The following is a 12,812-nucleotide window of genomic DNA, read 5'->3' on the forward strand; positions in this document are numbered from 1 at the left end:
ACAATGTTTTTCGGACAAACCCACTCATCAAAGAGCATGGTTTCGTCAATCATACTGAGAGCAGGGATTCTGGAGTAGAAGTGTTCGAGGCTGCTCTGAATGTCTCTCCACTCTGGGATGTGTCTCAGTAGGGCCCACTCAAGTTTTTACGTGTTCTCCAATGAGCGGCTCCAATTTTGGAGATAATCCACCGATGCTGAATAAAAGTTTCTGACTGCACAAAAGAAATCATCTGCTCACATGTCACCAGCTTCAACCAGAGCATCCAACTGCTTTTTAATATCAGGGGGTATGAATGATTCCTCCAGCCTGGCCTACAAGACTTTTCTCAGGTCATGAATGTGCAAAGCTATGGCCATGCACAACAGAATGATAAGCAAAAAGTCCTTCACTTGCGTGCACCTTGTCAGATTCTGAACTTTGTTTCTCAAAAAAATCGCTAACACTTGGTGTGGCACACGTACTTTTAGCAGCATCCACATGCTTTTTTGTATGAACATGCTGCGTGATGTCGGTGCGGCCTCCATGGGCGATGGAAAAGCGAGCTCCACAAATCTCACACCTCACTTTACTAGGCTCTGTCTGTGACTCCTTTTTTAGAAATGTAAACTCTTTTGAAGATCCTCATTAACTGTACATGCACGCTTCCTTCACATTTTTCCAGCTGCAATTTCATCTGTGTGCTCTTTCAATCTCTTCAATCAGTTCACTAACTGGACGTCTATTGATAGGGGATTGTGATTGGATAGTTTAATCCAGTCATGTACTTCAAATAACATGGAGTGATATGGATTGGTTTTACAAGCCGTATCCTTGGCTACCTTTGATTAGAATACTCACGTGACTGAGAAAGCCGCATAGGAGATAGAGAAATTTTAGGAGAGGGGAAATACGGAACAAAACATGATTTATCAGAATAAGTCAGGACACTAGAAAAAGTGCTTAAATATGGGACTGTCCCGGGAAAAACAGGACATCTGGCCACCCTAGGTATTAGCCAAACCTTTTTACAAAAAATATAATCTGTAAACCAATATGAAATCACATACTGTATGATAGAGTTACAACATCTCTCTGAGATGTGAAAACCAGCATCTGGCCTGTTGAAGCCAGCTGAAGCAGCCCAATGCCACCACCATGGACTGTTTATGTTCATGTATTCAGAACATCTCAATGAGGATTGTATGTTTTTGGCTCATATTATGAGCGTGATTGCTTGTGAACCAGTCACAGGAACTGTTATTGAAGGATGGGGCAGTTAAAACACTGTTGGACTGGAAATCCATAAGTAAACAATTTAATTCATGAATATATCATATATCATGACTGTTTGATAGTTTATGGTGCTGCTTGAGTGAACAGTTTAATATATTCAGATGAAATATGTTGAATGTGGGTTATATGTTAATCCTGAAATTTAGTTTTATAAATGTTGTGGTCTTGTGGAGTTTATTCATTTTTTTGGATTGCATTTCAAATATGGCTGTATTGGAAGTGCTGCATGATGTTAGCCAATCACAACAGTGGGCGTTTACATTGAAGTCTTAAAGGGCCAGACATCTTAAAACCAAGTGTTTCAGACAGAAGGTCAGAGAGAGGGTGGAAAATTATTATATATGACTTAATGATGACTGTTTTTGTGCAAAAAAAATGAATAAAAATACTAACATTATAAGTGTACCTCAAGGAAGATGATAAAATTATTTAAAAAAAGAGTATGTCATGGCTCCTTTAAGTAATTTAGTATCACAGGTCATCACCATTTGTACTGAATGTGATTAACTCATTCCTTCGCTTTTTCCCCTACTTATTTTCTTAAATCTTTTTCCTAACTAGGAAACCAGGCTACTATTCACACGTGTTATTGTTCCTCACAGGTTCTCACTCTTTGTGGTTGCTTGGAACATACATTAAAGGAGAGACGCCTTTTCCTGAATTTAGTGTCACATTTATGTTGGATGATGTCACAGTAAGATACTATGATTCAGAAATAAGGAACTATGTTCCAAGAGGAAATACTACAAATGAAGATGATGTGGTTAATCCATACCACATCTGATTTATAAGTGATCATATGCACAGGGTTGGGAGGGTTACTATTGAAATGTATTCCACTACAGATTACAGAATACATGCTGTAAAATGTAATTTGTAACGTATTCCGTTAGATTACTAAAGGTCAGTAACATATACTAAATACTTTGGATTACTTCTTCAGCACTGGTAGATTTTTTTTCACTTGTTTTGACTATAAAAACTCTGCCAGTACAGTAAGACAAAATACACATGTTAAAAATACATTCTCTGAAAAACATAAATATCTTATGCAGTGTTGTTTCTAAAACAAGATAAATCAAATTGATCTTGTTTTAAGGATTTTTAGATATTTTTACAGGAAAACAATACAAAAATTATTATCAAGAATAAGATTTTTGCCCTAATATCAAAGGTCTTACTAGAAAAAAAGAAATTATGATCCAACGTGAATTTTCTTGATAAAAAAATATGATTGTGCCTGGTAACGTGCATGTAAAATGGCTAGAAATAGCATTTTAGCTTTGCGTATAGCTGACAATTTACACAAGGTTTATTTCTATTTCTTCTGCTTCAAACTTACTTCTCTGTCTGCTCGTATGAATGTAACACATCATAAGAAAGTGTTTCACTGCTGTTCAAATGCACTTTGGATCGCATCATTTGTATGTATAAATGTTTTCCATCTGAAAGGACTAAATATTAAATGAAACGAATGACAATAAAATGCAAAGTAATCTCTTCAGTAATCAAAATACTTTTTGAATGTAACTGTATTCTAATTACCAATGATTTAAATTGTAACTGTAGTGGAATACAGTTACTTATATTTTGTATTTTAAATACGTAATCCTGTTACATGTATTCCATTACTCCCCAACACTGCATATGCATACCTATCTTGTGAGAAGACTGAGTCAACAAAAACATGACAACAAAAGAGAAAGTAAGTCTGGATGGCTAGAGAGAAAAGCTTCATATTTCATACTTCAAACTTGGGAGTCATGAGATCAGTCAGTCATGAACCAGATATTGGAGTGTTTTGACATCTCACATTTTCTTTTTCTGTCCCAACAGGTCATCAAGTTTATCATGTGATGAGTCTTTGTGAACTGTGGGACAGTGACAAACCTGGGCAATTAATCACCAGAGGCTCCATTACATATTAAAACATTTTTTTGAAAACACATTAACATGTAAAGGCATGTTAGAAGCCACAAAGCTATACCTGGAGCTATCCAAGTGGTGTTATGAGATGTTCTACTACCCAGCCTGCAAGACAGCTCTTAAGAGTTACCTTCTAAATAGAGGAACTCAAGTGAATAGGAAAGGTAGGACTCCCAACAAGTCGATTTGAGCCATTCATGGCAATATATAGACCTTGCAGTTACTGTACACTTTTTGTCACTTTATTATGTTTCTTATTGTTAGTTTCTGGTTTCTGTGTCACTGTAGAAGGCGTTTTATTATTTTTATCATTTGAAGTTAAAGAAACCACAGAAAAGAATTGTGCAATGAAAAGAGTTGTATTTTATAAGTCTTTTCTTTCCTCTTATTTTGTTCCACAGTGAAACCCCGAGTCAGACTCATCCAGAAAGCAAGGACAGATTCTGGCGGGTCTCGGGTGAGTTGTTTGGCAACAGGATTTTACCCTCGTCAAATCAACCTGACCCTGTTCAGAAATGGGCAGCCTGTATCTGATCATGAGGTCATTGGAGGAGATCTGCTGCCCAATGGTGACGGGACGTACCAGATGAGGAAGAGTCTGGAGATCAGTTCAGAGGAACAGAGAAAGGAACACAGATATACCTGCTCTGCTACACACCTCAGTCTGGACAACAAACGGGATGTCAGTTTGGGTAATGAATTCTTACAGAATAAAAGGGACAATACCAGATAAAACCACTGAAGTAATCTCTCAGTCTATATGTTACCTTGGTTTGTGATTCATGTTTCAGAGTATAACCATGGGAAATCACTTTAAATCAATAATTTCCCCAGTCCTAACAGTTTTGGCACTGGTGTTGGTCTTTGGGACTGGGACTGCTGTTTTAATATGGAGAAAGCGACATGCAGGTAAGAAAAGATCTGAAGGAATAGGTCTTACAGGTTTTGCAAGTCAAATAAGTCAAAGTCAAAAAGATATTTAAGAAATAGCCTTCCTCCCGTCTTCCGGCAGGTCATCCCCGTCTACCTGGATCAGGGAGGGGACAAGGGGAGGGAAACAATAATAATACAATAAAAAAAAAACGCAGTACCAACACACTGTAACAGTGATGTACCAACTAAAAAAACACCTTAATAATATTTAAAAGAGAGGGAAAGGCCAACGCAGAGCGGCAGAGGAAGAGAGAGAGAGGAGAGAGAGAGGGAAACAAAACATTTACTCGCCGGTTCTCCGATACGCCGTAGCCTGGTCCTCGGCCCCTCCTTCACCCTCTAATGGACGACAGCTGCACCTCCACGGGCGGATCGGAGTCAGTCCTCCGGCCCCTGGCGGACGGAACCTCCCGCCGCGTTTTCGGTGGACGGAAAGGGTCTCCCCCGCCCCTGGCAACAGTCCTCCTGCTCCAGGTGTTCGACCAGGAGCCCCTCCCCACTTGTGGTCAGCGGTCTCAGACTCCGCCGCATTTCAGCGGCTGGTAGGGGTCTCCTCCGCCCCTGGCAGCGGCCCTGACTGCTCCAGGTAGATGGTTAGGAGCCCCTCCTCCCCTCGTGTTGGCGGCCGTTCCTCCGCTCTCAGGCGGCCGGGCTCCTCTGTCCCCCAGTGGATGGCCGTGGCTGCACTGCTGGGGTGGATGGTAGTGGTGAGGACTCTACTACGGCGCATCCCTCCTCCCTCCCAGATTTCGGCACCAGTGGAACAAGGTAAATGGAAAGGAGGAGGTGAGAACTGGCTTGATAATATAAATAAAGGTTTAATAATAATCTAACCAAAAGCACAAACACACACAAGTGTCGGGCAGCTGCCCGTAACTCTCTCTCTCTGTCGCTCCGCCGTGTCCGATCGCCTGTATCCCTCTCGGGTTTCATCAGCCTAATTAGGGGCCGGGTGTACGGAATCACAACCCGGCCCCGCCCTCCGCCCTGCCACGACAGTATACTATATACAGTATATACAGTTCAAGTGAAATGTCCATCTTCATTTCTTTATAGTACATTTGCATAATGAGTTACTTTTTATGTAATTTACACTACTGGGTAAAAAAATATGAATTTCAGGAAATTTTAGTTGGCTTATTTGCACATTCTGTTAATTCATTAAATATAAATTTCATTTTCAGCATCTGATGAACGTGTGAATTCAGCATCATAAATGAAAGTGAGCTGCACTACTATCTGCATTTCTTTATTCACCATGATCTTATATATTCCCCATATATTTTTTGACTGTGCACAGTAATAGCAACATGTATCTGCTTTTTCATAAGAAAATACTTTTTTAAGACCACAGAGGAGAGTATTGTGGACCTTTTTCACAGTAGCGCCATCTTTAATTATTTCATTATTGACGGGAATAACAAAGTATGACACGCCTGTGATAAAAAAGCTACACTTCTGGTTCCTATACCACAGCAGCTTTTTTAGCAACCTATATAGTTCATTATGGAAGAGAAAAACACCAAGAGTTAATTTAAAAAAATGCATATGTTGTTTAACAACTCTCTAATTTCTTTATTTCTGGGCAGCACAACTGAGAACAGATCAATCGTATTTAAGCACCTTCATGGACACAAATTGAAATATATAACATAGAGGAAATTCCCCTAGATAAGGCATTATTCCTTCCCCTGACTTATAAGGTTATGAAAAAAAAGTCAGCAACCCTTTTGTTAGATTCACCTGCAAGTTGGGGTCAGATATTAGGAAAAAATACAAATGGTTTATGATAACACTCCATTAAACTCTCATCCCGCTCTTCCTGATGTACTCAAAGATTAATTAACACAGCATTGCTTTAATAGGGGCATGCAGGTTTTTGCTGACTTATAAGAGGGAGAAACACTTATGACATTCAAGCAGCTGAGTACAAAGTTCCTTCTACCCACTAAACACTTTTTTGAAGTATCTCCAGGTACAGCATGACTTTACAACACAACAAGATGGTCACTTATTGACTCTTTCTTCCCATCCAATAAACAAAGTAATAAGAGAGAGAGAGAGAGAGAGAGAGAGAGAGAGAGAGAGAAAATTGCCCAAAAGGCCTTGTATTGCATATATATGCCAGCTTTATTCATTTATTTGAAGAGGATACACCAATTTTTAAATCTAGATGAGAAAAAGAATTGGTGTGTGTTTTTGCACAAGAGATCTGGGAATCTATTTGTTAGGATGCCCTAACAAGACATTTTTAATTTAACAGTAGACATAGATTAATTCATATTTACATTATTCATAGGGTATTACACAGCTAGAGACACCTATTCCGAATGCTGCCCAGGATATAGAGTAGAGGTGGGCTGAGGTTAAGCTTTCTACCTGATACAAGATTTATCTTTTTGGGAGATAAATCAGTTCTACAACTTGAACATGGAATACATTTATGATTAATAAAGATAGCTCTGATAGCAGCAAAGAAATGCATTGCTTGCTGTACATTGGAAATATACTGAACCTCCAATGTAGCTATGTGGCTAAGATAAATATTTTATGTTCCAATAGAGAAAATAATGTTCAACCTTAAAAAGAAGCCATATCTGTTTAATAAGGAATTGGGTAAACTGACTGATTATATGACAGAAATTGATGTTACACAGGAAGATGATGTCAATTCAATAATGTAACACAAATACTTAAACTGAATTAAACTCACCCCCTTTTATTATTTATTTATTAATTTCAGCTTGCAGCTACCTGTTTTGATGTATATGCTTGACTGCACTGTCTGTTTAGGGAAGGGTGGGTTGGAAAATATGGTTTATTTTATTTCTGAATTGCCTCTGTACATCCCAAGGTTATAAGGAAAAGACAATAAATATATACATTTTTATATATATATTTTTAGCATCAATATGGTAGTGCAAGATGAATGCAAAGCTGAGCTTTGATTGGTGTTCTAATCTCATCTTCATGATGTGGTGACTGGTGTGATCCAACATTGAAACAGAATGGTTCATAAAAGGAAATTATTGATTGACTGATCGATTGAAATCAATGCTTATATGAAAATGACATTGGTGTATTATGGAAATGATTTTGTTGTTGACATCCTTCTTGTTGATTGTAGGCAGACTTGAATGTAAAGTTAAATATTTGATCTGCCTGTTGCTGAGAAACTTTGCGACTACTCAAATAAGGGGGAAATAGTTAGTTAGCCACCAGCTGAAGAATTTAAAAAGAACAAAGTGTTGTATCAGGTCTTTCAGGGGCAAGGAATGAAGAGACAGGAGCCAGGGGTGCAACAGACAGAGTGCAGAAGAGCTTCCTGTATCAGCAGAGCCCGAAATGGCTATGTTTGCTTAGGGTGTGTTAAGCCTAGGGCCTTCAAGGCTTCCTACTTGGCGATTCTCTACTTACTTATCTAGTTTCTAACATTGTGTTATGCAAGCTATGCAAGCACAGAGAGTGGAAAGAGACAGTTTCAGATGATATGGCAGAGAGATGTCAATGTCATATACATCATTCCCCCTCTTGATAATGGATAATTATCACCAATACCTCCTCTCTGTCATTGGAAGGAGAGGGGAAGAACTAGTTGTTATACTCATTAACAATCAAAATATCTTAGGAGCTGCAATGATTAAACAGATAATGTGAAGCAATTTAAAAAAAAACAAAAAAACAACTAAAAGTATTCACGTCATGGTGTTGAGTCCCAGCACAGTACAAACTTGATTTTCTAGTCAGATTCTTGAACACAGAGATTAAAAATATACACCATAGCAACTGACAAAATGGACAGACTTCTGCTCCTGTTTGTGCTTTCACTACCAACAACAGCTCCAAAGGGTAAGTTTTCAGAATATTGCAATGTGAAAATGTTTTACTGTTTTATGTTCTTTAAATAAAAATAAATGTTGGTAAAAATTATTTTAATGTGAAATCAAGCATTGAAGCATTAACTCTTTTTGTTATATTTAATGGCCTAGGTCAACATGTCTATTTTTCAGCATGGGAAGTTTACAACATGTGGTATCAATGTTTAACTTTACTTTCTTGGTGCTGTGACACAAGTGCTTAACATGCTGTTTGACTGAAAAATGTCTCTAGTGCATGCAACACATTTTTAAAAGTCGTTTCTATCATTACGTCAAAATAACGTAATGGAATTAGTGTATAAACCTGGCTAAAATTTCGTTCTTTACTACAAATCAAAAAATGTAGGTCTGTGAAGATATAGAAATGTAATGCAAGGTAGAGTTTCCCAACCTCTGAAACAGTCTGTATGAAATCCTTACAAGATGTGGTTAACATGTGTTGTTAAGTGCAGAATGTCTTCCATTTTTTTAAATCTCCATTTCAATGGTTACACAAAATGATAGTTTAATCACTAATGTTTTTGTTATTTTTTCACAGGCTCTCACTCTTTGAGGGTGCTTGCAACTTTCATTGAAGGGCAGTCACCATTTCCTGCATTCAGTTTTACATATATGTTGGATGATATCACAGTTGGGCACTATGATTCAGATAGAAAGCTCTATTTTGTGAGAGGAAATACAACAGAAGATGCTTTTGACCAAAATTATCACAGGAGCGTAAATTACATTATGTATAATTCTGTAAAGTACAGAGTCAAATTACAACGTCATAATCATACAAACAGTAAGTATTCTACAATGCATGGATGTGGTCATCAATGCACTGGAATAGGAACAGTCTGAAAGGTGTGTGTGTGTGTGTGTGTGTGTGTGTGTGTGTGTGTGTGTGTTTGGGGGAGAGGTGGGGCTTAGTCTAAGAATGGACATTCCCCTGAATTAATAGGACATAACTGAGTTGTGAAGGCATCTTTTAAAACATGATTGATCAATCACTTTCTCCTTTACTTTCAGGTCTTGAAGTTCATCAGACACTTGTTCATTGTGAGTTGCTGGACAATGGGAAGACAGGACAAATCGTGGCTAAGGGTGCTACTGGAGGATCCACAATTGTTGAGTTGCATTTTCATAATAGCAAGTCAACTTTCAGTACTTCTTTTAAAACCTCACCACAGAAGATCACCATTTCTAAAATTTCTAACAGAACAATATGAATTTGGTTACTACTCATTTGCCATGGAAACTCTGAAAGGTTATCTTCAAACAAGGGGGAAACAAGTGGAAAGGATAGGTATGTCACAAACACATTTTTCCATGAATGTTTTTCTCAAAGATGAACAAAGTATAAATACAAAAGACACCAAATCCTCTTCTGAACAGTTCCAAGGTATGCATTCAACTTTCCTTTCATCCCTAGTGAAACCCAGAGTCAGAATCATCCAGAAAGGAAACACACATTCTAGAGGGTCTAGTGTGAGTTGTCTGGCGACAGGATTTTACCCTCGTCACATCAACCTGACCCTGTTTAGAGATGGGCAGCCTGTATCTGATCATGAGGTCACTGGAGGAGAGCTGCTGCCCAATGGTGATGGGACGTACCAGATGAGGAAAAGTCTGGAGATCAGTACAGAGGAACAGAGAGAGAAGTACAATTACACCTGCTCTGCTACACACATCAGTCTGGAAAACAAACTGGATGTCTATTTAGGTAATGAGTCCATATACATTGAACAAACACATCATAAAATAACATATCTGATAAATGAATGTTTTTGTGATTTTTTTCCCATCCTTCAGAGTATCCAGGGGAAACATTTGAGCTAGTAACTTCCTCAGTGATAGCGGTTATAACATTGGGGTTAGTATTATTGACTTTGGCTGCCATTGTATGGATAATTATATGGCGGAAAAGGCAGCATTCAGGTAATGCAGGAAATGAAAACACAACTTACAGTAAAATGAGATTCTAATAGATAGATGAAAAGTGGTAGATTCATTCAGAGACTACATATAAGGATCATTTGGTAAATAAAGCGTTTGAAATTATTTTAAAGGAAATTTATGAATTTCTTATTTCCTTATTTCCTGTGTTGTAGCCTCCTCTACATGCACCTACACTGCTTCTAGTGAGTGTTTTCTGTGTATTTTATGCATGTATTTCTGCATGCTTTCCCACATCCATTAATGGTACTTTCATTACAGCATAATCTGAATCAGAATGTTGCATCAAGAAAAACAGCAATTGAATATTTACTAACCACTCTTTATATCTGCTATTCATTTTCAGCAACTGAATACAATGTGGATTTAACATCATGATGTTTTTGAGCCATTTTGACCATTGTGGAGCCACTCATCTGATGCATATACGTATGCCATGCAATTGATCACAGTTAAAATATACAGGAAAAACTTCTAATATATTATGAACTAAATTTTTACAATGTATATTTTGCTTGCAAAAAATAAATAAAATAAAAATATTTTGCCAGAATACACTACTTTTGAATGGCCGTCAATAGAGAAAGCTTTTTTGTCCAATCTACCAGTCTGGCTACCTGTTTAGTACCTTTACAAATATATACCTAGGCTTGTAGTCTTTTATCACTTTTGTTCATTGCCTTTTGTTTGTGTCTGCTACCAGACATCTTTGAGACTGTATTTCACAAAACATATTTTAATGTTTTAGTATTATATTGAGTACTACACTCTGTGTAAGACAACTTTGTTTTTTTTATAACAATTTTGCATTCTATAACAGCAGAATAAATCCATCTGTACACGGGTATTCTCTTCATACCTATTTGATGTTACTTTATATCATGCTCCTAATTTTTGTACACAACTTCAGTCAATATGCTGAGCTCTCATCTTGATTATCATTTCACTTTCAGTGCACCAGAGGTTAATCTTTGAAATGATCTTTTTATAATATTGCTGTGAAGCTGAAACACAGAAATGTAGTTGCATAAGGCCTATAATAAATGTTTATTCATTAAAATGAAACAATAATTTATTACTAAACCCACCTTACTGTCACTGTAGTTTGTCTTTTTCAAAAAGAGAACCTCATAGCTGTTTCAATACAGTTTCCACATCCCAAATACTAAACCAATGCACATTTTTCACAGTAATACACTGGTCAAAGATTAAAAGTTACATAATATAACTATGCACTGCTGTACATCACTAGTGCCATTGTGGCAGGTTTTCTTTGCTGTCAATAACACCAGGCATTTTTGCTGTGCAGTCATTGTGCCAACAATTCCTTTCAACTGGTCTGGTTAGCCACTGTTGGCCATGCCCTTTTGAGACCCTGAATTAAATTAAAAGTGGAGGAAGTGGAGGTTAATTGGTTAATAGTACAAACAATCAAAACATTTCAGAAAGGCTAGAACTTGCTGCATTCCATTCAACTCGAAAAGTCAGAATTTCCAACTTAATACTAGAAAAAGTGCAATGGAACGCCACTTGGAGTCGGACGTCCAACTTGAAAACTCGTGCTGAAATCTTCAACTCCGATTTCGCCGAGATGCAGGTGCGTGATGTCACACAAACATGTTGGCACCCGGAGAGATGAGAAGTGATAAACATCCACTTTTATTAAGTAATATCAATCAATGAGTCAAAGTCCCTAAACTAAATGATATTAAAGCCTGTTTAACAAACATTTGCAGAGACAGGTGTACAGAACATGGTAAATTACACTTTCTTTTGATAATCGTACACCTTTAGCACAAATGCTAACGTTGCAGCATTGTTTATCAATTGGGTTGCTAGTATTGTGACTGGTGACAGTCGAACAGCTGCTAACGGGACCATTGTAATTTTGTTTCCTAACACATTATCTTCCAAGCATCTGGCAATGGAATGGCATGGTCGGAGAATGGAGATATCAAGTAGGAATATCACACATGATCCGACTTTGAATGGAAAACGGCGACAGTCTTTACGTCATGATATAGGAGGGCAGCACCACGCAGACTTGAATTTCCAGTTCAGTTTTTGAACAACAGAGATTAAAACTGTACAAAGATGCTCAACAATAAGGACAGAATTCTGCTCCTGCTTGTGCTTTCACTACCAACAACTGCTCCAAAGGGTAAGTTCTGAAAATACTGTGACATGGAAATGTTTTATTGCCTTGCTTTCAATATTTTCCAAATAAATGTACTGGGCACTGGTAGTCATTTAGCATAGCTACACATACTTCCTCATAGCAGACTTTAATACTGCTTCTGTATCATAGTGAGGGTTTTACAAAAGGACATTATAACTAGTCAAAATCTTTTCAGACTTTATTTTTACCTTTTCATTACAAGTTACTCAGTTTGATTACTATTTTGTTGTTGTTGTTTTTGTTGATCTCAGGTGCACACTCTTTTTGGTTGCTTGTAACTTACCTTAAAGGGCAATCACCCTTTCCTGAATTTAGTGTCACATCAATGTTGGATGACATCACAGTTGGGTACTATGATTCAGAGCGAAAGCTCTATCTTATGAGAGGAAATATGACAGAAGAAGAAGATATATTTGACCAAAATCATCACATCTTAATAAATGACTTGTTGTACAATTCTTTAAAGTATAGGATCAATCTGTTTAAACAGGATAATGCAAATCAAACAGACAGTAAGTACAGTTGTGTTGCATTTGGTAAGGAATGTGTACAATAATACAGATGCATAACAATGATTTGAAAAGTGCGGGAAACATTAAGGTGAAGTGTGATGTTTTTCTGTGTTGAAATACATTCTGCTTTCCTAGTTTAACATACTAAGTAAAGCATTCATAGGTTTGTTT

The 12,812-nt window shown here is 37.4% G+C and overlaps 1 protein-coding gene and 1 pseudogene across 1 annotated transcript; both read left to right on the forward strand.

The window, feature by feature from the left end:
• The first annotated feature begins 1,722 nt into the window (after positions 1–1,722).
• Positions 1,723–6,498, forward strand: LOC127435685 (major histocompatibility complex class I-related gene protein-like; annotated as a pseudogene).
• A 2,520-nt stretch (positions 6,499–9,018) lies between these two features.
• On the forward strand, positions 9,019–10,673 carry LOC127435917 (BOLA class I histocompatibility antigen, alpha chain BL3-7-like). Its single transcript, XM_051689727.1, has 6 exons — positions 9,019–9,121; positions 9,214–9,300; positions 9,427–9,717; positions 9,807–9,932; positions 10,106–10,135; positions 10,297–10,673. Exons 2-6 carry the CDS (start codon positions 9,246–9,248, stop codon positions 10,326–10,328), a joined length of 534 nt encoding a protein of 177 aa, XP_051545687.1. The 5' UTR covers positions 9,019–9,121; positions 9,214–9,245; the 3' UTR covers positions 10,329–10,673.
• Positions 10,674–12,812: the final 2,139 nt, after the last annotated feature.

This window comes from Myxocyprinus asiaticus, chromosome 46 (assembly GCF_019703515.2).
Source record: "Myxocyprinus asiaticus isolate MX2 ecotype Aquarium Trade chromosome 46, UBuf_Myxa_2, whole genome shotgun sequence".
NCBI classification, from domain to species: domain Eukaryota; kingdom Metazoa; phylum Chordata; class Actinopteri; order Cypriniformes; family Catostomidae; genus Myxocyprinus; species Myxocyprinus asiaticus.